General features: G+C 36.4%; 2 protein-coding genes across 5 annotated transcripts in view; one reads left to right on the top strand and one right to left on the bottom strand.

Annotated features, from left to right (window-relative positions):
* Window positions 1-10: 10 nt before the first annotated feature.
* Window positions 11-10,057, bottom strand: Psmd10 (proteasome 26S subunit, non-ATPase 10). Of its 3 annotated transcripts, XR_011376044.1 has the most exons (6): window positions 9,819-10,043; window positions 7,037-7,135; window positions 5,318-5,464; window positions 5,064-5,230; window positions 3,167-3,821; window positions 11-105 (listed from the first exon to the last, which is right to left on the bottom strand). XR_011376044.1 is itself a non-coding variant. In XM_070039942.1 (5 exons), exons 1-5 carry the CDS (start codon window positions 9,930-9,932, stop codon window positions 3,668-3,670), a joined length of 681 nt encoding a protein of 226 aa, XP_069896043.1. In that variant the 5' UTR covers window positions 9,933-10,043; the 3' UTR covers window positions 2,982-3,667. The 3 variants fall into 3 exon arrangements, 2 of the variants coding, with proteins under 2 accessions (XP_069896043.1, XP_069896044.1); XM_070039942.1 differs by lacking the exon at window positions 11-105 and having other exon boundaries at window positions 2,982-3,821; XM_070039943.1 differs by lacking the exon at window positions 11-105 and having other exon boundaries at window positions 3,735-3,821; window positions 5,143-5,230; window positions 9,819-10,057.
* Window positions 10,058-10,088: 31 nt separating this feature from the next.
* Window positions 10,089-25,196, top strand: part of Atg4a (autophagy related 4A cysteine peptidase) — a 48,468-nt gene continuing 33,360 nt past the window's right edge. Inside the window, exon 1 of one of the 2 annotated variants that reach the window (XM_070039939.1) lies at window positions 10,089-10,247. In XM_070039939.1, the coding sequence (XP_069896040.1) occupies window positions 10,238-10,247 (10 nt within the window). In that variant the 5' untranslated portion in view covers window positions 10,089-10,237. Of the gene's footprint in view, window positions 10,248-12,509; window positions 12,526-25,196 lie in introns of those variants that run through there. The other variant, XM_070039938.1, reaches the window with a different exon arrangement.

Raw genomic sequence — 25,196 nt, 5'->3', positions numbered from 1 at the left:
GTGTCTTTTCACGTGGTTCATCCAATGTACAATGGTTGTCCATGTGTGCAAAAGCACTTGGTTTTCTTTGCTCTTCACAGTTCATTTTGACATGGGGAGAGGGCTCTATAAGGATGAAAAGAATTATTATGCACTGGTCCAGAACATGGGCCATCTGGGGGCAACTCAATTCTTAGATACCAAATAAAATATAGGCAAACAATTTTAAATGTAATCTTCCTTTGGTAAATATAAAGTGTTTGTATGATAGATGAATGTGCTATTTAGCTTTGAATAAGCCAAGTTGTACTACCATAGTGTCTGATGCTAATGGGCAGATTAAGAAGAGTGTTAATAAATAAATGATTAGATGGCTTTTAGATAATTTCAACTAATTCTTCAAGTAATCTCTTTTACTGTTCATATAGCCTGCATGAATAAGATGCATAGCATTCTTGTATAAATGCTAAATATTACCTAAAATGCATTAATCTCAGTTTTTATCTGCTGAAAAGCATTTTCATATTTGACTAATATCCTACCTAGGAGAAATTTATAAGTAGACTTACTTTTTTACTTATGTAACCAATCATACATTTTAAGGCTCAATAAAAATGCATTTTAATGACTCCTAAGATAAAATGTTTTAACAAACTTTATCAACATGTAATTTATGCAGTATAAAGTGTACCCACTTTAAGTGTACATTTAAAGTTTTGACAGTTTTGCACACCCATGAAGCCAACATACTCATCTAGACATAAACCATATCCATCAGCCTGAAATGAGCCTCTATAAAATCTCATTGTGTCATGGACCTAGACAACCACCAATATGTTCTCCATCACTAGAAATTAGTTTTGCCTTTCCCTGGCATTTATTCTTTTTTTTTTGTCTTTTCTTTTTTGGTACTGGGGATCGAACCCAGGACGTTGCACTTGCTAGGCAAGCGCTTTGCCACTGAGCTACAGTATCCCAGCCCCCTGGCATTTATTCTAATGGGACATAGAGTATTATACTTTTTGTTTTTTCCTTCTGAGCTAGATGCTTTTCAAAGAAGATAATGAACCTCTAACATATCACATACAGTTTTTCATGTAGAGAATTTTTTCTATAGATCATATTTATATGGCACTTGAGATACTCTTTGTAGGTTCTAAGGTGAATGGAAATTAATGTTAAGTACATGTCCAAGCAAGCTTTTACTTTGGTATTTTTCTCTGGTGTGTTAAATTTCTGCCAAACTCAGGGATTTTTGAAGCATTCATTCAAAGATGAAATACTATGATAATATAGTGTCTGATAGCTACAGGAAACAAAATGAAAAGGGTCTTAACAATGACCTAATACTTTGAGATTGAAAATTAAAGCCCATTAGTATAAAAATCTCAATTACTAAAATGCCCAAGTAGCTGAAATTCATTTTCCCTTACACTTTTATGATGGAGGAATGTCACAAGAAAATGCAGTGACATGATAAAGTCATTAAACATATCCCCCAAATTCTGGTGTGTCAGTGCTGGAAAGAAGGCTCTACTAGAGCTTTAAAGAGTACTGACCTTCCTTATTAACACTATCTTGTTCAAAATACTGTGGGATAGTGGGATCAATACTTAGCTATTGAGGTGGCAGATCACTCTGAGAATCTGTTGAAAACGCTGGATCTCCTCACCATTTAAAAATGCCTTATACATAAATTAGTGTCACATATAGTTTTAGATGATTTATATACTTCTTGAACCCAAGATTAAGAATAATGACCTAGCTATGTGCTGGTGGCTCATGCCTGTAATCCTAGAAACTCAAGAAGTTGAAATTAGAGGATCAAAGTTTGAAGCCAGTCTGAGCTGGAAAGTCCATGAGACTCTTATCTCCAATCAACTAGTAAAAATCCAGAAGTAGAAAGGTAGCTCCAGTAATAGAGCACCAGCCTTGAATGAAGAAAGCAAAGGGATAGCACCCAGGGCCTGAGTTCAAGATCCATTACTGGGAAAAAAAGAATAGTGACTTAGGTTAAAACAAGAAGACACATTTACAAATTTGTGGATGACTTGCTCCACATAATGTATTCCACATAATGTATTCCACATAATGATTCTGTGGATTGGAAGGAATGGGCGTCTGGATTTTAAAATATAGAGTACGTTTTCCTAGGTGGACAAGGTTGGGAAACAAGTATGTTAATATGAAGTGGTGCCTTTGGATTGTTCCTTTTAGTTCTCTTCCTGGCATTTGTCGTAACTTATTCGCCATGTACACAGGATTCTCCCACTACTATTGGCTTATTGACATATTCAGGTCTTCATTCCCCAGGCAAGAAGCTTACCTGACAAGGATTAAAAGTATCAGTTCTCAAAATGTTTATGTAGTCAATCTTAAATTTCATTTTTTCAAAAGTTATTTTAATTACTGGTCATTAGGTTTAATGCAAGTTTGTGAGCTCACCTGGATCACCTCAGGGAATGTTTTTAGCATAAAACTCAAATTAAAAAATAAAGAGTCACTTATACTTCATTAGATGTCTTGACTAATAATCATTTAAGAAGCTTCTCTAATTTTTTTTTTTTTTAGTCCGGTCGTGGGGCCTGAACTCTGGGCCTGGGCACTGTCCCTCAGCTCTTCAGGTCAAGGCAAGCGCTCTACCACTGAGCCACCTACCCAGCCCAGCTTCTCTAAATTGAGCTCAAATTTACTTACTAATTTCCTGTTGTTCTTTTTTTATTGTGAAAATACTGTACAGAGGGTTACAATTACATGGGCAAGATAATGAGTACATTTCTTATCAAACATTGTAGCCTCCTCCTTTGTTTTCCTGTTGTTCTTTACAATTCAAAAGACTACCATTTTTGAAGATCTTAGTTGCAGTTCAAGCTCTGTTAATAATTTTATTGACTGTAGAGCTACCTCAAACTGAAAAATATGTCTTTACTCAATGTCTAACTGATGGAAAGAAAAATTGGGGGATTCTTCCAATATTTTATTTTTTATTTTTGAAATATAAATGAAACTACATTTGTTATACTGCCACTGTTTAACAAGCTTAACCTTCTTTTCAATAAAAGGTGATTACATACAGATATTTTTAAAATTTCCTTTAAAAAGTGATACAACTTGTTTCTGGCAAACCAGCTCATTAAAAAGATACATGGGTATACAGGCTATTGTTCCACATTCTTTTAAAACATACCTCTACAATTTGGTCCATTAAAATATGTAAGTATTCCTCCTGTAACAAAAATAAAGTAAGCTTCATGGGTGAAAATACAGAAATATTTGGCACATGCCTCTGAGCAAGCTTGAAGACAAGATGTTTTAAGGGTGGAACACAGGATGGCCAATTAGAATGCTCTTGGGGTTGTTCTGCTTCACAGAGGGCAAGAAGGTGCTTGGAAGATAACACAAGACTCACAATAGCCAAAAAATGACAGCCATACTCACTCAAAATGACCCAAAATCCAATATGTGGTATACTATATGACAACAGAACAACCTCAACAGTTATTCAATGCTTGGAAAGCAGGTTCAAAGATTAGAACAAGTACCTCAGCAGGACCAATCCAACATTAAGTTTCTAAGATTTTAAAAGTGAGAAAATGTCACTATTCATACATAATACCTTGTGCACAACATTAGGTTCCAGAACAATGGGCATGACAAAATTTACAAAATAAGAATAGATCCAAACTGTTTAACCTTCCACCATTCTCTTAAGTATTAAACCCAAGCCACCCTTTGCCACTTGCAGGGGTGTCTTTTCTTCTTTATTCTCAATGTAAATGCTTGCTCCTTGTGACACCAGCAGTTTTGCTTCTTCCATTCTCTCCTCATCACAGGCTAGGTGTCTGCAATTGAGACCACAAAGACCAATTCATCATAGTATCAGTACTATGGAATGTTAAGATTTCCTTCTAGGTACTGTAATGTGTATATCATCAGGCAGTGGGAGTGCTGGAAACTTATTTAAGAAAGGAAGGGAAATGAATTTCTATAAGAAAGACTGCTTATAAGTTGAAATCCACAAAATAGTCTTATTAATTCCCAAAATCATTCTCCTAAATAGATGAATGACTCTAAATGCTTCCTTATTTTCTGGGTATTAGTAATCGTTTACTCCAAACACAATATAAAATAATTCAGGGTTATAATTTAGAAAAGCTTCAATTCATTATATATTACTAGTTTTTTATTGGAACTTAAATTTTAGAAAGGCAATTGAGAAGATTTTATCTTCTTTGATCCATAAATTTGCCTCATAATCTATCAAGTTATTATCAAGGAAAGGAAACTAACTTTTGTCAGGGATTTATAGTTTGCCAGTCACAGTATAAGGTACTTTACATACTATTTTAGTTAAATTTCAAAATAATCCAGTGAGGAAGAAATTACTATTATAATATTACAGATGAAAAAATTAAGTTATTTAACTCCTACATTTGCTGCAGATTATGTTAGTGATGCAGATCACTGGGATGCAGATCTTTCTAAATAGTTACTCAGAACATAGAAAGATTTTTTGAAAAGTAAGAATTACCAAAGCAATATTTGTATTTTTGTCTTTGCCTAGTGATAATAAGATTTAAACTGAGGGCCTCAAGCTTGCTTGGCTATCACTCTACTACCTGTGACATACTTCTGACGTTGATTTTCATTGGCTAGCACATAGCAACAAAGGTATGATTAAATTATGGCACATCCACAAACTGGAATTGTATATGGTCATTACAAATGTTTTAAAGGTATTTAATGACATTGGAAAATGCCCACAACATAGTTTGAAGTGAGAAGTTATAAAACTATATATACAGTAGGACCCCAATCTTGTTAAAATATATGTACGAAGTATACATATTTGCATAGAAAAGACAGGAAAAAACACCCAAATATGTTATCAGTGGCTATTTTTGGGTGGCAAAATTATACACAATTTTTCCTTTTGTCTTTATGCTTTGACATACTTTCACCAATTCTTTGCCATTAACAGTTGTCGCATTTATAAGCAGAATAGTAAAAGAAATGATGTGTACAAATTACTTTTAGAGGGCTAATATCAGGTAGAATATGAATGGTTGCTTCTTGTCACTTACAGGGGAGTGTTACCCTCAGTGTCTTGGATGTTTGTGGATGCTTTGTAGTACAGAAGGATATGAATCATCTTCAAGTTACCCTTGGCTGCTGCCCGGTGCATTGCAGTAGCTTCATAATGGTCCTTAGCATCTGGATTTGCCCCACCTTCTAATAACATGACAGCAATCTGAAAGTATAGAAAAGGAAACAGTGCACACATCTGTGGTTGGGAACACATTTAGAACTCAACAAAAGTAGCCCAGACACACCATACCTCATGTCTATTTTTTGAAGCTGCATAATGCAGGGGAGTACAGCCATTCTGATTGATAGCATTCACTTGGGCACCTTTTCCCAGGAGGGCTTTTACAATCTCATCCCGGCCAGCAGAAGCAGCAATATGAAGAGGAGACCAACCTGCCTGTAAAAGAAATGAGTGGTATAATGAGTTATATAAAAGTCAGGGCAAAAAAGGCACATTTATGCTGGATTTACTGAGTTGTGTGTGAATAATTTTAAAATGTTCCTTGTCTCCCTTACTAAAGACTGCAGAAAATTTGGAAATAAGAATGTATAACAGAAAAAAACTCAGGAGATAGGATTGAGATTCAATGTCAGCTTACACAAAAGTTAGTAAAACTCTATCTCAAAAAAACAAGTCAGGAAGTGGCGCTGTAGCTCAAGTGGTAGAGCGCTCGCCTTGAGCTGAAGAGCTGAGAGACAGTGCCCAGGCCCAGAGTTCAAGCCCCACGGCCGACAAAAAAAAAAAAAAAAAAAAAAAAAAAACAAGTCAGTCAGCTGGGTGCTGGTGGCTCATGCCTATAATGTTAGCTACTCAACAGGCTGAGATCTGAGGATTGTGGTTCAAAGACAGCTTGGACAAGAAAATCTGTGAGACTATTATCTCCAATTAAGCATCCAAAACAGCCCAACCTAGAGCTCTGGCTCAAGTGGTAGAGTGCTAGTTTTGACCAACAAAGCTCAGAAACAGCACCTAGGCCTTGAGGACTGTGGCCGCCCCCTCCCACCCTCCCCCCTCCCCTTCCCTTCCCCCTCACCTCCCCCACCCTGCCTACAAAGCCCCAGCACTGGCACCAAAACACAAGCCAGCCATGGTGGTGCATGGATGTAATTCTGCTAATTAGGAGACCTGGTAAAAGGTGTGAGACCCTATATGAAAAACAAACTAAAAGCAAAAGGAGTAAGGTGTTGCTCAAGTGGCCAAGCACTTGCAGAGCAAATGTAAGGTACTGATTTCAATGCCTAGTATCACTAAAAATCTCTAATCAAACAACACCCCCCCCAAAAAAACCCAACCCACAGTCCTGTAGCACCAAGATAATGATATATAAATATAATTCTAATGTGTTTTCTTTCATATAATATTTTAAGCCAGATATGGGATCCGAAGATATAAAATTCTGTAAACTACATTCTCCACATTTTCCATTTACACTGTGAGAATTTTTCTATGTTATTCTTTGGAATTGTAACTTTATTGTGGCATATTACTTTAAATAGATTTGCACTACTCTATTCAACCATTCTCTATCAAAACTGTTTTTTATTTCTTTTCTATAAGTATTTCAGCAAACATATTTGAAAGTAATCCTGCCTACAAAAACGTTCTATTCTTATTTTTTTTTACAAAACTAATGTCAATATAACCTAATATCATTAGACTAAATCTCTTGGTATAACAAATATATATGAAGGCCCTCATCTGAGCAATATTCACCAAAAAAATGCCAACACCATAAAAAGTGTTGGTAGTATTTTGGGATTCACAATAGCATGTCCTGTATTTTTACCCTGAATAACAGAGTATGATTCATTGTAAAATAAGTCAGTAGTGTCATGTTTGATCACCAGGACTACACAGTAATTCTAAGGGCTGTAATTTTATTTTGCACCTTAACACTCTTTACTTTAGTAAAGACCAGCATGGAATCTGAAGATAATTGGGAATTTATCAATTTGGCCAAGTACTCACATCATCTTTATCATTTACTGGCACCCCAAGTTGCAGCAAGAATTCAACAATTTCTGTATGTCCAGCTGAGCATGCCCAATGCAATGCAGTTCTGCTGTCCTACATGGGAAACAAACTGTGATCAATATTCTTGAAGGGATATAGAAGGCAAAAAAGCAGAATAACATATGGGTGCTGGCAAATCTACAATGTGAACAAAGAAGTGGAGAGCACTGGATCCCCAAGTAGGTAACCTTACACCACCAAGGTTTCTTTCAGTGGCATGGGGTGAATAACATCAGTGAGTACAAGGAATTTTGGGAAGAACAGTGATGAAAGTATTGATTCCAATTTTTTGACACAAATGTAACTTTGACATTTTACTATTCCATTACTTCAGTACTCATAATCTCCTAGGAATATTATACGCTTGTTATCTCATTCAACCTCACCATCCTATACAGTTGCAATTATCCCAATTTTATGAAGACTAATCCTTAGAGTAAGCAGCTTGGGCCAAGGTCACACAACTTACTGAATGTCTACTAGACTCTGAAATGTCCACTACTTAACTAAATAACGCATGGACATAGGTGAAAAATGCTAATGAAATGAACTACATTGATATAATCATTTAATGGCACAAACACACACAATTAGAGTACAACAAAATTGCTTTCTTAAAAAATAATAAAGAAATACATGAATCACCATCTCTTTTAGAAAGAGATGGTGATTCATGTATTTCTTATCCCTGTGTAATAGAAAGTGGTTTTTGTTATCGTTTTTTGGAGTGCTGGCAATTGAACGTAGAGGTTCTATATGCTAGGCATTCTCTATTGATTGAGCTATAGGTCCAGCCTAGAAAAGTGGTAATTTATAAACTTTCTTTCAAAAGTCCAAACTCACCTAAAATAGACTATGATAAAGACTCACATGTCTATAACCTAGATTTATCAATATATGTCTATATTTTCAGCATCTAATTTTTTTCATTGCTGAGGTTTAAAAAGAAATCTAAATAAATATGACTTTTATTCATAAGTACTTCAGCATCTAAAAAAAGATTTCTTTCTTACATAGTTTCAAGACCATTATTCAATAATAATGTAGGTAAAATATTGGCTAGGTGTGGTACACACCTTCCAGATGTGGGGAGGCTGGTGCAAAGGATCATGAGTTTAGGGACAGTGTGGACGACCCTGCCTCAAGAAAAACCCCCGTAAACAAAATTAACATTAGCTTCTTTACAACATCTCATAATCTTATTCAGATTTCTTCAATTGTTTCCTGTCCTTTCGTAGATTTTTAAAATTAGGATCTACACTAAGTCCATAATTTGCATGATGGTATTTTGATCTTGAATAGCTCCCCCATTTTTCCTGCCATTGATATGATTAGAGAATGGTTAAATTTTGAATGGATGTTTATTAAATTGTGCCTAATTTTAGTACATTAAATTTAAATTGTTAAACATTACCAGACCATAACAAAGGTAAAGAACCTAAAGGTGAGGCCTTTTCAGGATGAGTAATAAAGGAAAATTCCAGAAAACAGGAAGTAGTTTCCTGATTTTGAATTATCTTCCAAAGGAAACAAAATGGAAGTATGTAAGTATGGAGCATGTTGCTAATGCTTAGGTCATCTACACATATTTCTTGGCTTACTGGGGGCATTTTCAATTTTTACACGCATGAGGGTTTTCTTGAGGAGAAAGAAATACTTAGAAATGTCTGTTCACTCATCCTCCTTGTTATTTTTTTTTTTTTGTCGGTCGTGGGGCTTGAACTCTGGGCTTGGACGCTGCCTCTGTGCTCTTCAGCTCCAGGCGAGCATTCTACCACTTGAGCCACTTCCTCCTTGTTAAAATTTTTACTAATCTCCCCTTCTTTGCAAAATCGTTTCTCACTATCACAATATTTGCAACAGGTCCTCCCATTACATATTCTGAAAGCACCATGTAAATACCTCTCAAGTGTTTACAATTTGCCAGTCAATGGACATATGTTTTGTAATTATTTTATGAATGTCTGTTTCCACTTGATCTTGTCTCCAGCTCCTCGCAAAGTGAAAAGCACCGAAGAGGCGATCGTCTCACGTGATTCATCAAACACAATTACTAGCACAGGTAACGACATCCATGGTATCTGAACGTATCACAATAAAAAAGTTTTATGCAAAAAAAGGGAGAAAAAATCCATACAAAATGCTTTCCTTTTCGTGAATATCTCCGTCAAAGACTAGAAATTACTGAGAATTAGGCTAGCTAGAAATGCCCAAAACTTAGGAGCTAAACACGGGGGGAGGGGGGAGTCTACAGTGTGTGTGTGTGTGTGTGTGTGTGTGTGTGTGAGAGAGAGAGAGAGAGAGAGAGAGAGAGAGAGAGAGAGACAGAGAGAGAGACAGAGAGAGAGACAGAGAGACAGAGACAGAGACAGAGAGACAGAGACAGAGACAGAGACGGAGACAGAGACAGAGAGACAGACATGGGGGGAGGGGGGAGTCTACGGTGTGTGTGTGAGAGAGAGAGAGAGAGAGAGAGAGAGAGAGAGAGAGAGAGAGAGAGAGAGAGAGAGAGAGAGAGAGAGAGAGAGAGAGAGAGAGAGAGAGAGAGAGAGAGAGAGTGCGTGGTGGCTACAGCATCCGGACCGCTGCGAGTCCTGACGTGACCCCGCAGTCTGGATGGGAAGCGAGGGCGGGGATCTGCCCCCTCGCACCAGTGGCCTCGCTTGGGCCGGGCCTGGGAAGCCACGTAGGACTTCGCTGACGCCATCGACTGCAAACAGGCTGGGGTGGGCTTTACCTGGTCAGTTCTAGTAGCCAAGGACTTATCGAACTGGATGCTCTCCTTTAACTCCTCCAGCTTCCCGTTGTAGGCCAGGTTACACACCGTTAGGTTAGACACACACCCCTCCATTTCGTTTCCCCTAGATGGCTAAGAAACCCCAGTAACGTCTACTTTGCGTGGTTAGCTTCGATGGCCAATCGAAAGCACGAGCGGTCTACCAATCACCGGCCTTTGTTGTTGCCGTGTTGCTTTTTTCACAGAGTGCCGCTTCCGGGAGCTGCCGTTTGAGGGCAGTTCCGGGACGGGAGAGGGAGGGCGTGTGTGCTCTCCTTTTGGACTCGGCCCCTGGCCAGGAAGAACTACAAGTCCCAGAGGCCCTTGGGAACTCTGTAGTCAAGTAGCCGGTGGAATTGGCCGAGGATGACAGCTGGAGAATGGAGTCAGGTACGGAAGGCGGCTTCTTGTGGAATTGTGTGAAAGAGTGGGGTGGGCGATCGCTGTTGGGCCATTAAGTCGGCCACATATAACAGATTCAAGGGCAAGGAGACTCATGGAGCCTAAAGGTCTTGTCCCTCAGGGCCCTGACCTGAAGTGGCAGGCGGAAGGGACAACAGTTGTCGCTGAGTACTGCCGCCTGAGTCCGAACCAGTGACTGTGGCTACCCTCCCCCTCCTAGCTACTGCCCAGGGAGAGAAAAGAAGTTAGGAATTAGTTATCTCACATCTCAGCAAAGGGGCATCAGAGCACAATTGTGCCAAAGCACTGATGGCATATGACACCATAGTAAGATGATGTGCCAGGGTGATGCCAAAGGCTGGGTGTGATGCCCCGGGCGCCAATTGACAGCTAAGGAAACTCAATGCGTCTGTAGCCTGATTACAGCACCACTAAATGAGGGTCATTTTAATAATCTTGTGATCCTGCGGTATGTTGTTGTTACTTTATCATCACTATAAAGACGATGATCGTGAGTCTTTGCTAGAACTATTAAGCTAATAGTGTAGCTTTTATAAAAATGCCAAATAGTGCCAGAGATGCGAGACTATCTCCTTTATCAGGCATATCCACAGGGCATTTTGCCAACATTAGGTAATAATAAGAGTACATTCAAGAAAGATGCTATGTTTATGTTGATCATATTATGATGTACAAGAAGGCTTGACAAACGGGTTGTAAAAGCCAGATAGTAAATATTTTCAAACCAGAAGATAAAATCTAGGATATTTTATGTTCTTATATGACAACAGAAACAAGATTCAACAAATGTTTATGGATAAAATTCAAAGTGTAACAATATTTAGTACTTCCTTGGTAAGAGTATTACTAAAGAGAGGAATGGAATTCTTTGTGGGGGGAAGAACGTTTTGCTTAATTATGTCTCAAAGTTAGCAATGCCGATCATCAAAATTAATTATTCCTAATGCTCATTTGTTAATTGTCTTTATGGAAATGTATTTTTACACAGATATACATGACCAAATACTAATACTAATCCATGAACTTATATTTCTTAAATTCTGCTTTTATTTGAGTAAGTTGTACTTTGAAGAAAATTCAGAATACTTTTTTATAGAAAAGTTGCAAAGATAGTACAGAATTTCCATATATACCTCATTCAGGTTCCCCTTCTGTTTTTCTATTTTGACACTAAAACATATATTTTAACATATAAATAATTCACCGAGGACTGGAGATGTAGCTCAGTGGTCAAGTGCTTGTCCGGCATGCGGGACACTCAGTTCAATCCCCAGCATTGCAACCAATAAACAAAAAATAAAATTTACGTCAGAATGAAACCCCCTTATGCAACTAATGGGTGCTAATAAAATTGTGGGGCAATTTTAGTTTTTTCAAGTGTGTGATTGCATGACTATTCATATATTTACAGACGGTTGTGGCTATCAGTAGAAATTAGTTTTAAAACACGTGATTTTTAGTTAATCCTCATTCCTAGTCCTAGTCCAGCAAATGACTAACTTACTTTTTGTTTTCATAAATTTCCCTATTCTACACATTTCATGTAAATGAAATCATACAATATATGGTCTTTTGTGTCTGGCTTCTTTTACTTAAAATAATATTTTTGAAGTTAACCAGACTGTAGCAGGTGTACACACACACTTCCTTACTTTCATTGCTGAATAATATTTCGCTTTATGGGCAACATTTTTGTCTGTCTACTTACTAGGTAATAAAAATTTAGGTTGTTTCCAGTTGTTGGCTATTAGGATTAATGCTCCTAGAACATTCATGTGTTAGTCTTTGTATGGACATATGCTTTAATTTCTGTTGAGTAGATACCTAAGATAATTAATAAGTCATAGGAGAAATTTATGTTTAACTTTTCAAGAAACTGCAAAACTTTTCCAAATTGGCAGCACTATTTTTTATTTGCATTAGGAATGTAGGAGGGTTTCAGTTGCTCCACAACCTAAGAAGCATTTGTTGTTGTTTTGTGTTGCTTTGTTTTTTGGGGGGGGGGTGTTTTGTTTTTTTGAGACAAGGTTTCTGTATGTAGCCCAGGCTGGCCTCAAACACATGATGATCCTATTTCTCCTGCCATAGAGCCTCCTGAGTGCTAGGATTACAAATGTATGCCACCACGCCCTCAGCCTTGACTATTTTTTTTTATTACAGCCATTCTGAGTGGGTGGGAAGAGATATCTCATTGTGGTCAAATTTGTATTTCTTTTATGACTAAGGATGATGAGCATCTTTTCATGTGCGTATTAACCATGTGTATATTTTCTGTAGTGAAGTTTGTCATTTTTCCATTTTAAAATTGAGTTTTATTTAATTGTTAAATTTTAAGAAGTGTTTCTATGTTTTAGATATGAGGCTTTGCCAGGTATGGGATATAAAAATACTTTCCCCTTGTTGACTTTTTTAAAAAAAAAATACAGATCTCGACAGAATGACTTTAAACTTTTGTTTCTCCTGCCTTTATTTCTTGAGTATTGGGATTACAGGTGTGTTCCACCATGTTAGGCCCATTTCCATTTTCCTAACAGTTTCTTTTGAAGTAAAAAGTGTTTTGATTTTGATGTGGTCCAATTAATCAATTGTGTTTCTTGTATGGGCAATTCTTTTAGCATTATGCCTAACAATTGATAGCTTAATCTTAGATTTCAACAATTTTCTTTTAGTGGTTTTATGTCTTATTTCTTTCATTTAACCCTATAATGCATTTTGAGTTAATTTTTGTGTGTGGTCTTAGTTGAGCTTATTTCTGTTTATATTTTTCCATGTGGATATCCCAATTGTTTTGGCACTTTTGCTGAACCTACTATCCTATTTTTGTCACAGATGATAAACCTATATTGATATTTTACTCTTAACTCTACACCAAATTTATTCTAGCTCCAATAGTTTCTCACAGCCGTATTCCATTCAGTCATTGTTTCTTTAGCATATTTTAGTAGTGACAGTTTCTGAGACTTTTTAAAATTTTGATCACATTGATACTTTGAAGCATACTTGTGAGGTATTTTGTAGGGAATTCCTCAACTTCAGTTTGCCTTTTGTGTGTCTGATTTTCATAGTTGTGTTATATTTTTAGAGGAAGTCTACAGAGATAAAATGTCATTTTCATACACTATCAAGTGTACACATAATTGTCTTTTGGCATTTATGGGTGTTTAAGTTATCCTTTATTAACTTTTCATTGTTGTGAATATTGCTGCTATAAACATTTGAATAGAAGTTTCTATGCAGGCATATTTTCAATTGTTTTGCATACACATCTAGAAGTAGAATTGCTAGGTCACATGAGAACACTATAGTTAACTTGTTGAGGGAGAGACAGATTGAACTCTAACGAAGTGGCTATACCATTTTATCTTCCCATCAGTAATATAATAGGATTCAATTTCTCTACATCTTTACCAATACTTATTAATAACTTTCTTTTTTATTATAACAATTGTAGAGGGTATGCAGAGTATGCAGATATATCTCATTATTATTTTATTGTTTGATTTGTCATAGCATAGGAAGCATATAAAACATCTTGCCATTACTCATAATTCAAGCAATATTAGCTATTAAAATAACTTTACTACAGTACAAGCTTCATATATGAATTTATTCTACCTTGTAATTTTAGGTTGAAATAAGTCAGGAACATTATCAGACCTGCACCAAAACTCAATTTCCAAGCCAATGTTCAATAATATTGGCTAAAGGCAGTTCTTCTTACATTTTAAAATGTAAAAGTCATTCTTGCCTTGTACAACCGGAGAAGGGATGAGTTTAGCCTTCTGGATGAAATTTGCCAATTACTGGAGTAGAGCAAAAGTGCCCTGTATATAGTTCATGTTTGGTAAATGTTTATCTAGTTTATAGAGTTTTTTTTTAATTAAAGTATAGTATGCTTGTAGTATTGTATTCAAAATGGACTGGATATAGTGACATTTCACCATAATAATACATCAGGGTATTGGATCTGATTGCTAAAAAATCTTATGGATAAAGAACTCCAAATGTATCTCCTACTGAGTGATTTGTTTGAATCATGGTTTTTCATAGATGGTATAATGTGCTTTGATTTGATTTGATAGACATGATGGTTAACTTTTAATTCTGAGCCCCCCTCAAGGCTCTGTTTTTAAAAGAGAAAAGATAAATAGATCTTACTGGAGAACACTTTGTCTTTTTTGTTGCTGGCCCCAAGTTGTGAAGGAACAATGTGATTGCTGTTTATGTCCATCAAGGGACAAAGGGGGTTCTGTTAGGGTCTTGGGTGTTGTTAGGGTCTGACTGCTGCTCATTTGATTAAATGCTCCCTATTGCCCCCTTTTTTACTGGTCAGCTAGATTCTAGGTCCTAGAACCAGCCAAATTAACCTCCTAGACATAAAGGATAACTAGCATTTATGCATCACCTGTATTAGATATTGAGCTTAGACCATGTAATCCTTACAACAACCCTAAAAGGTAGATTAGCCCATATCTTTTTTTAAATGAGCAAAAATGCACAGAGAAGTGAAATAACATACCTAGTATAATTTGTAGGTAAAATAGAAAGTCAGTCCTTTACATTTCCACCATTATATCTACTGTAACATGTTGCTAAATATTGTTGAAGACAGGATGGTGTGTAAATTCATACCCCATATAACGCCATACTAATTACTGTCAGAGTTCTTTGGGTGGTAATTCTGCCTGATAGTGGGGGAAGTAATAAATTTTTCATGCTCTAGAGCACTATGGTTTATGTCCAGAGCCATATGTATCAAGTACTTACAATTTGTTTCAAACTGTTTTAATTTTATATAATTTTAATTATCTTAAATTTAATCAGCTTGATATTGCTAGTGGTCATCATTTTGGACTATGGAAAGAGGTAATTTCCCTTCTTCCTTTCTATCACTAATATCACTAATATGTCACTCAATGTAAGTAGTCTTTCCATAGTACAACTAGGAATGAATATTTTCTATAGTGACAAACAACAAGCAGCCTGGAGCACCATACAATTTGACAAGCAGCCTGGAGCACTATACAATTGCTTGACAGTTACAGGAAAAGGCTCTGTATTAACTAGCATGAAACTCCTTCATTCTAACTGCTGAGTAGGTTGGGCAGTTTGAACAGATAGCCTGAAAATTCTTTGCAATTGTTTTTCACTGTTTTTATATTCAATTTATGTGGCTTATTTCCAGAATTTCACAAATTCCAGTGATCTGGTTTAAAATGATTTGTTTTTTGGGGGAGGTATATTTTGGCAGTACCAAGGTTTGATTTGGCACACTATTATTTGAGCCAGAATACTACTCAATCTCAAATTTTTTTCTAGTTAATTGGAGATGTAATCTCAAGGACTTTATTTTTGCCTTGACTGGCGTCATACGGTGATCCTCCTGAGTAGCTAGAATTACAGGAGAGAACTACCACCAACCAGCTTAAGATGAGATGTTTGAATGTGTGCTCAAATATTTTTAAGTCACAGATTTTAATGTCCTTGGTGTTGTGTGTCACTGGGCTATACAAACCATGCCTATTTAAAATCCATCCTTTTATAAAAGTGGAATACTGTCACAGGCTATTATAATAAAACACTTTATTGAATCCCAGAGTTTTAGCTTTCACATTCTTGTTTCTGAATTATTTGCTTTATAAATTGTTTCTTTAGAGCTACTGATGAGTAGTAAAAGATCCACAGGAAGTTGGAAAAAAAGCACAGACTCTATATAATCTTCATTGAGTTCACTTCCATCATTATATATATATATATATATATATATATATAAAACCTAATTATAATGTAATATCACAATAAAATTAATATTGAAATGTTGAGGTTTGATATACTATTTCTCCCCAAAGGCTCATGAGTTGAAAGTTCAGTCCTTTGGCAGTATGGAGAGGTGATTGGATCATAAGGGTGCTAACTTTTTCAATGAATTAATCTGTTGATAAGTTCATACAGAATGGGCCTCTTCATTAGGAGGTGAGGCCTAGTTGGATATGCCGATGAAAGGTATGTTTTATCTCTGCCTGGCCTATTTCTGTCTCTCTGCTTCCTGGCTGCTATTAAGTAAGCAGCTCCTCCCACCCACCTTGCCCTACCACCATGATGTTTCAGGCACACTCCAGGTCAAAAATACTGAATCCAACTGACCATGAACTGAATGAAACCTATGCAAATGTTAACTAAAATAAGTCTTCCTTACTTAAGTTTTTTATTCTCATATATTTGTCACAGAAATGGAATGCTAACACATAGACCATAGTGTGTGAACATTTCTGTATTATTTTGACATGTACAGATTTATTTAACCATCACCCCAATCAAGAAAGATTCCATCATTTCCAAAATTTCTCATGTGCTACTTCTTTAGAGTCATACCCATAACCAACTCTCACCATTCAAAACATCTGACAACTACTAATGTTTTTCTCCTTCTATGCTTCCAGCTTGTTCCTATGTGAAATATTTTGATATGTAGTCTTTTCATTTTCATTCAGTTCACTGTCTTTTTTTACTTTCCCTAAGATTTCCTTTTTGAATAATGGGTTATTTAAAGGTATGTTGCTAGTTAGGATTAATAAGCCTGAGCACCTGACCTTTGGACTTCTTTTTCAATACTAGCAAGCCATGTAACTATGGATAGAGTGCTTTTCATCAGTCTAAGTTCTTTGTTCTTTAGTAAATTACTACCTATACCAAAGCCTCTGTTTACTGAATTATTAGAGCCTTACCTGGCTCCTTTATACTACAGTAGAATGGTGCAAGGGACTACATCCCATCTTTCTCTTTATTCATTATCATGAAACTTCCCTAAGAACTAGTTTTAATGACTGAACCTGAGATACTGGCAGGACTGCCTAAGGCTGGCAATCTAAACAGACAGCTGCACTAGGCTATGGATGGAGAGTCAAGCTAACCCTAATCCTGACCTTTGCTTCCTCCATGAGGCCTTCTCTGACTGTGTTTACCCATGGTTACCTCCTTTATCTGGTCTCCTACAATATTTGTTTCTACCATGACATTCATCTTGTTTGACCAACTAGACTAAATCTCAGTTACTTGCCTCTTTTGGGGAAAAATATACTTTTAATAACAAATTGTTTTCCAAAGAAAAACATAATCTTTTAAAAATTAATGTTTATTATTTAATGCTCATTTGTTTTTTTATTATTTGCTTTATTTTTATTATAAAGGTGATGTACAGAGGGAGTACAATTACATGAGTCAGGTAATGAGTACATTTCATTTTGTACAGTGTCTTCTGATCCCTCACTCTTTCCCAGTCCCTTCCACCCATCTCTACCCACAAGTTGTATAGTTCACTTTCATCCGTTTCCAGTGAACTTCACTGCTGCACTTTTTTACCCTTTTCCCCTACAGTTTTGTACCTTCCCTTGACCCTCCTGAAGGTATACTCATGAATACACCATAAAAAGAATCATTTGTTGTATTACAAGATAACAATGTATTATAGAATATTGATTTATTATTAGGATAATGATATTCTAAGGCATATGGAAATAGTTCTTTTAGTATTTACTTTTGTACTAAGTGGTCCCCAAACATTCTCTCAGTGTGTGTATGTGTGTGTGTGTGTGTGTGTGTGTGTGCGCACGCACATGTGTGCATAAACCTATATTTTTTTTTGTTGGTCGTGGGTGCCGAACTCTGGACCTGGGCGCTGTCCCTTCAGCTCTTCAGTTCAAGGCTAGTGCCCTGCCACTTGAGCCACAGTGCCACTTCTAGCTTTTTTCTGCTTATGTGGTGCTGAGGAATTGAACCCAGGGACTCATGCATGCGAGGCAAGCACTCTACCACTGAGCCAACTTCCCAAACCTATATTTGGTTTTAATGGTGTTCTATTTCTTTCCATGTCATTTGACTCTTCTGACTGCTGTAAGACTACTTTTGTAAGATTGTCCCCATGACCTCAGCTAGGTAGGGTTATCAAAGGATGCTTGATGGGACTGGATGGCTGAAGGGACTGCTTCTCCAGAAGATGTGAGGGGTTCAGGATTTACCTTCTCTAGTCCATTTTATTTGCTTATGTTCAAGTTTGGTCTAGTTTGGAGAACTTCACTGTGTGTTTAAGATCTAAATCACCAGAAACAGGAGCTACTGGAACCCTTTCAAGCCACATCACCTCAATTTTCCTTCGTTCATGTTCCACTCACACTATCGGGCTTTCCAATTGGAAGTTGCTGGCTGAGGATGCTGGAAAGAACAGTTGGTAACAGGAAGTATTTTGAGGTAACTAGAGAATGTATCACTTACTGTCTTCAGAGAAACAAACTTGAAAAGGTGACAAAATATGGAATCTTCATTTTGAGGTTCTGGCAAAGAGCATTTAGATTACTGACAAAGAGTTTAGATTGAGAAGTATTTTTAAATTCCATTATAGGGGTCATGATGAATGGTAGAAGGTAGAATTGGGAGAGAGTTTTAGAGGCATGTTTTTAAATCCCTGGAGATTATTTGAGCATTATAGCACTATATGCTGTGTGGGTGTTGTAGAAGCAGTTCAAAGTTTTTATTGTTTGAACTGAATATTTTGGATACTACATGGCTAAAATGCACTGAAAACACTAAACTGGGAAAGACAAGGAAGGAGGTTATCAATTGTGCTTCCTTTTACACATCTATTTTCAGTACATATTATAATGGAATTGTTTCAACTTCTCAGAACTGGTAGAATTTGACTATGCTTTCTAAACCTGACTCTGCAGTGTAATATATTAAAAGCCAGCGTAGAAGCTTTGAAATTTAAGTACAAGTTTGACCTCTTATTAAACACTTAGTTTGGGGCACATTAGCATTTCTTTAGTGTTTACTAAGCCCTTTATGTATCAATTTTCTATTTACTCAACAAGCCCATGGGGGAAAGTATTATCTTTAATTTATAGATGAGTTTCCTCATCTTAGCTGTCAAAACTGGCCATGATAACTTGACCATAAAAATCAGGGCAGAAATAAAACCTAACTCTCTTTTTTTTATATAAAATCTTTTTTTTAAATTGTGAAAATACCATAAGTGCGTTTACAATTACATGAGCAAGGTAATGAGCACATTTTTTTTATTGTGAAAATACTGTACAGAGGGGTTACAATTACATGGGCAAGATAATGAGTACATTTCTTATCAAGCATTGTTGCCTCCTCCTCCTTTATTTCCCCTAAAACCTAACTCTCTTAATTCATAGGCTAGAATTATATTTTTTTCTGGTGCTGGTACTGTGCTTAAACCCAGAGCTTTTTTTTTTTTTTGCTTAAGGCTGGCACCCTACCATGTGAGCTGTAGCTCCACTTTCATATTTTTGCTGGTTAATTGGAGAAAAGAGTCTCATGGACTTTCCTGCCTGAGGTAGCTTTGAACTGTGATCCTCATATTTCAGTTTCCTGAGTAGCTATAGTTACAGGCATGAGCCAGTGGTGGCTGGCTCCAGTGTACGATATATATTTTTTTCAGTAAGATTTAAGAGGCAAATTTGTAAACTTGGGCACATTAAAATTTTTTTTAATTTTAATTTTAATTTTTTGTGAACATACTGTACAGAGGGGTTACAATTACATGGGCAAGATAATGAGTACATTTCTTATCAAGCATTGCAGCCTCCTCCTTTGTTTATCCTTCACATCCCTTCCCAGCCTCCCCCCACCCTCCCACCCAAGCCCCCCCACCAAAGTTGTAAAGTTCGTTTTTGACATGACAACTTGTACTTCTCATAGTTGCAACTGGTCCACCTGTATCCTTAAACGACTTGTTTTTCCCCATCTCCTCCACAAATTATACCCACATCAAATATAGTGAAAGCAGGGGTTATACTGTGGGGGAGGGACATACAAAGCAACAAAGAAATAATCTTATAAATGAGTTAGAAACAAATGCATGAAAGAACAAAATATTTAAATACATATCTAAGGGTTCATTTTCCTAACATCACATTATCTGACCTTTTCTGCTTGACTCATACATTTACTAGATATTGCAAATAAGGGAAACCATGGGACCTATGTTTCTTTGGGCTTGGCTTGCTTCACTTAATATAATTTTTTCCAAGCCTTTCCATTTCCTAACAAATGGGGCAATGTCATTCTTTCTGATGGAGGCATAGAATTCCATTGTGTATATATACCACATTTGGGCACATTAAAATTTTAAAGAATATTTAAACAGACAATAATTCATGAATTAGGTAGTCCTGAACTTTAAGCAGTTTGGATTCACTAGAAGGGAAAAGTTTTAAAAAGTAATTGCAGAAATAAGGCAAAGAGTACAAAGCACTATGTTGAAAACAAACTTTACAGCTTGGGAGGGGAGGGAGAAGTTGGGGATGTCAAGAGGGAAGGGATGGTAGTGGAAAAACAAAGGAGGGGGTAGCAATGCTCGATAGGAAATGTACTCATCACCTTACTCATGTAACTGTAAGCCCTTTGTACAATATCTTTACAATAAAATATATATTTTAAAAAAGAAATAAGACAAAGAAAATATCTGATTTATTAAAATAGAGAATCCTTAGCGATTACTTTGTTGTTTCTGATTGGCAGGTTCACTAGTTCGACATTAGTCCACAGTTTATTATTGGTTAAACTTGTTCCATTTTCTGTTTACACTTAGTTGGATATTGGTTTGTTTAAATAGGAATCAAAAGCACTAGAACCACCTTAGCCTAATCCCCCCACCCCATACTGGCCTTAAAAAATGATTTCCAGGAAATGGAAACAAGATTTTCCTTTGTAAAAAAAAAAGTACATTTCACTGATGAAGACTACTAATGCTATAATAGGAAAAAAGAATGAATGAATTTGTGAATTTGTAGGCTGAGTTTATAAATATAGCTAGCATTTTAGAATGACATAAATTGAAAAAATCTATTAGCCTTATTGATAATATGTAAAGTCCTTAGATGCTTGGTTTAAATTTGAATCTGGAGTCTATGTGTGTGTTTGTGTGTATACACACAAGTGTAGAATAAATTTATTATATTTCTACTTTTGATAATGAAAAACCATATTGTTAAACTCTATTGCCAGTTTGTATCAAATGAATCTGGTATAGAGACTAAACTTTTTAATCTTTAATAAAACTATAAAGATAGTATTTTGTATAAACTTTAAATGTTCAATTCAATATAAAGGTTTTTTTTTTTTTGATCGGTTGTGGGGCTTGAACTCTGGGCCTGGGAACTGTCCCTCAGCTCTTCAGCTCAAGGTGAGCGCTCTACCACTTGAGCTACAGCGCCACTTCCGGCTTTCTGGTGGTTTATTGGAGATAGGAGTCTCATGGTCTCTCCTGCCTGGGCTGGCTTTGAACCACGATCCTCAGATCTCAGCCTCCTGAGTAGCTAGGATTACAGGCGTGAGCCACCAGCGCCCGGCTAAAGGGTTGTTTTTTTTTTTTTTTTTTTTTTAATGTCAATCCTTGGGCTTGAACTCAGGTACTGTCCCTGAACTTTTTTGCAAATGGCTAGTGCTTTGCCACTTGACCTTCATCTTCACTTTGGGCTTTTCTACTGGTTAATTGAAGATTAGATTTACACAGACTTTCCTGCCAGGGTATGCTTGGAACTCTGTTCCTCAGATCTCAGCCTACTAAGTAGCTAGGATTATAGCCATGAGCCACCAGATCTGGCTTCAAGGAAGATTTCTAAATGTATTAATTCTATGCACATCAAGATATAGGCATATCTAATTTCAAAGTTTATATTGATAGAAAGATACAATGTGTTTTCTTTGTGCTTGGCTTTTTTATTTAACATAATATCTATGATATTCTGTTCTTTTCGATTGCTGTGTAACATCCCCATGTATGGTATGCTATGATTAAACCTCCATTCTTCTGTTGATGAATTTTATGTTGTTTCGATGAATGTAGCTACTGAGGACATTTTAACCACATTTTGATGGACATAAGTATTCCTTTTCTTGGATATTAGTGTAGGAGTGGAACCACTGGAACATGTGCAATAAAAGCTTTTTTAACTAGAAAAGTCTAAATGAAAGCACTGATGTCAGAACATTCTGTAAGGAAAAACATTATAAAGTCACAGTTGGATGACAATTAGTTTGTGTTTTGATTAGTAAGTTAAGATTCCATGCTTGAGAGAGATTTTTTTTTTTAAAGTTGTGCTTTGATCGCTGAGCTGGGTCTTTGATGCTTATAGAACATCTTTTGCTTTGGTCACTGGGCTGAGTCTTTTTATGCTTGTGGGTAGACATTAATTTTCTGGGTGGTACATAGAGTGCACATCAGGAATGAGAGGCCATTTAATTGCAAATGCTATCTTTTTTTAAAGATAGGCTCAAATTGTCTTTTCTTTGGCAACATGGTTCAATTGACGGAAAACTCAAATTCACTTTATAAAAATTTGCCTTAGGATTAATATGGAATTCACCTAGTATTTTGAAAGTAAAGGTACATATGTAATTTTCAGTAATCTGAAAACTTAACTGGCAAGATAGTTTTACATTACTTTGGAGGCAAATTATTTTCAAACATTCTATGTCTTCTGGCAACATTTACTAATGAAGTGTGATGTTGAAAGGGTATGGGGAAAATTCCTGTGGTCTGGGAAGGGAGTGAGGTGGTCATAAACGGAGAAGAAAACTGGAAAAGTGCTCTAAATGAAGCTTAAAGTTTCTGGAATGGACTAAGTCTTCTAAGGTAGTGGAACACACAACATACTACCAGAGAGAGGCCTGCCTTACTCCCTGGAGGAAGATCCAATCTTTGCTTTTTGAAAATAGAATTAAATTTGAAGACAAATAGCAGAGTATTTCTTCTATAGGCAATGACTTAATGCACAACTTCTATTCTGTAAATTGCAGAATTCTTAGGCTTAGTTCTGGAAGCATTCAAAACTCTCTGGGGTTTCCATGAGCCTACATTCATTAAGTCCAGAATCTTTACCACAGCTGCCAGGACTGGTATCTTCTGGCATCAATTGCTTCTCAGGCTAAACCTTGCCAGTTCCCTCACAGCATAACTCTTGCAGACTCTATGCCCTCAGTATTTTAGTACAAGCTTTCTTGGCCCATACCATCCTTTCATTGCCTATTTGCTTAAACTTCTATTTTGTTACTGTTACTGTTACAAGGCCTCTTTAGGGCACCACATTGGCTTAGATGATCCTCTTCTATTTTCCCTTAGTCTCCTGTGTTCACACACATAGTTTTATATTAAACTGAACTCTTCTCTGTCTCTTCCCATCAGACATAGAATTGGCAAGGTCCTTGGGGCTTAACACAGGGCCAGACACAGAGTTTATATGCAGTAAAGGATTGTAACCTTGATATTTAGATGGACATATCAACAAGCTTTTAGATATTTTCAATGCACTGATCCATTCAGTAAACATTTGAACCCTGAGAGATAAGATGAGTTACTGCAAGATACTACATCCAAAAGCACTGGAGATACAGAGATGATTGCTATGTGCACTAAGATGACATACCAGAAAATAGGAATAATTTAAAATACAAAAAACTCAATGATATAAAGGACATATAAACAAATGATTATGAATCCAGAGGAGCTTTTTTCAGCTTCTTAGTGAGAAAATGAGGAAAAAGGATTCATGGAGCATGTTGTATTTGAATAGGGTAAGTAGGACAAGAATAAACAGAGATAAGAATCTCCAATATATCTTGTGGGTCATTTTAGCTGAAACATTAGATGCTTGCCACTGGGGCAGGAAAATCCACAAGACTTTTACTCCCAATTAACCACCAAAAAGCTAGAAGTTGAGCTGTGGCTCAAGTGGTGGAGTGCTAGCTTTGATGGAAAAAACTAAGGGGCAACACCCAGGCCCCAAGTTCAAGCCTTATGAGCAACACATAGAGTGAAAAAGAGCAGATAACCTGAAGGAATGATGAGCAGTAGGAAAAACTGGAAATGTCAGAAGTGGCCTTATTGGAGCAGCCCTTGAATGCCAAGGAAAATGCATTTGCATTTTATTTTTGTTCTGGAAGAAGATGGAAGGTTTCTAGCAGTTTAGTAACACTGAGAGATCCCTTAAAACTAATATGACAATGACCTACTTATTCACTTTATTAATAATTCTGTATTGAGAAATTAACTCCCAAACCCACAGTTTTATGGAAATGTCCCAAGGCCTTTGGTCCTTGACCTTTTTGCACCAGTCTTTTCTCACTGGAAATCTAAATGAGGTAACAGATCATATGACCAATTTTTTCTGAGAAATAAACATTGAAATTGAAAAGGGAAAGGAGCACAACCAAGACAAAATGCTTTATACAAATGCATAGACATATAAAGTGCTGTTTGCTTAGGAACTGTTTCAAAACATTGCTGTTAGCCATCTGGAAAAATCTGGACATAATATATGAATTATAGTGTTAATATTTATTTCTTTGAGGTAGTTTTAGATAATTTCCAGTTAAATATAACTATGTTCTTCTAACTGCAGACTGTCTACTTTTACTCCCCCTTTAAACAGTGGGTTTTGAATTGTCAGTTTGTTTTATGGTATGTTATATAACCAGAGCATCTGGGTTCTTATCACTTTAGGTGAGGTCTGCAATGCTTTATGCCTGTATTGTTGCAAAAACTTTCTCATCGTGCTCCAGATCATCAGCATTTTTAATCCAGCTATCACTATATCACCAATATATAGTGGGAAGAATACTGGATCGAGAATAAATTTTGCTTGGTTTGAATTCTTGTTATACTACTCATTAGCTATATGACCTTCAACAGTTATATTACCTCTCCTGAGACTTAAATCCCTGAAGTCTAAAATGCAAATAATGGTTCCTGCTCTGTTTGTCTTAAGGGGCTACCTCTAGAATCATATAAAAATGCTCTGAAAATTATCTGTGGCTTTACTAAGAGTTGGACTACATTGACTGGCATTACACTTTCTATAATCTAGTACCATGTCCCCTCTTTATTCTTTCAAT

This window comes from Dipodomys merriami, unplaced genomic scaffold (genome assembly GCF_024711535.1).
Source record: "Dipodomys merriami isolate MVZ:Mamm:240054 unplaced genomic scaffold, mDipMer1.0.p SCAF_3, whole genome shotgun sequence".
NCBI classification, from domain to species: Eukaryota; Metazoa; Chordata; class Mammalia; order Rodentia; family Heteromyidae; genus Dipodomys; species Dipodomys merriami.
The sequence above is the reverse complement of the archived record's forward strand: the minus strand, read 5'-3'. Positions and strand labels throughout refer to the sequence as shown.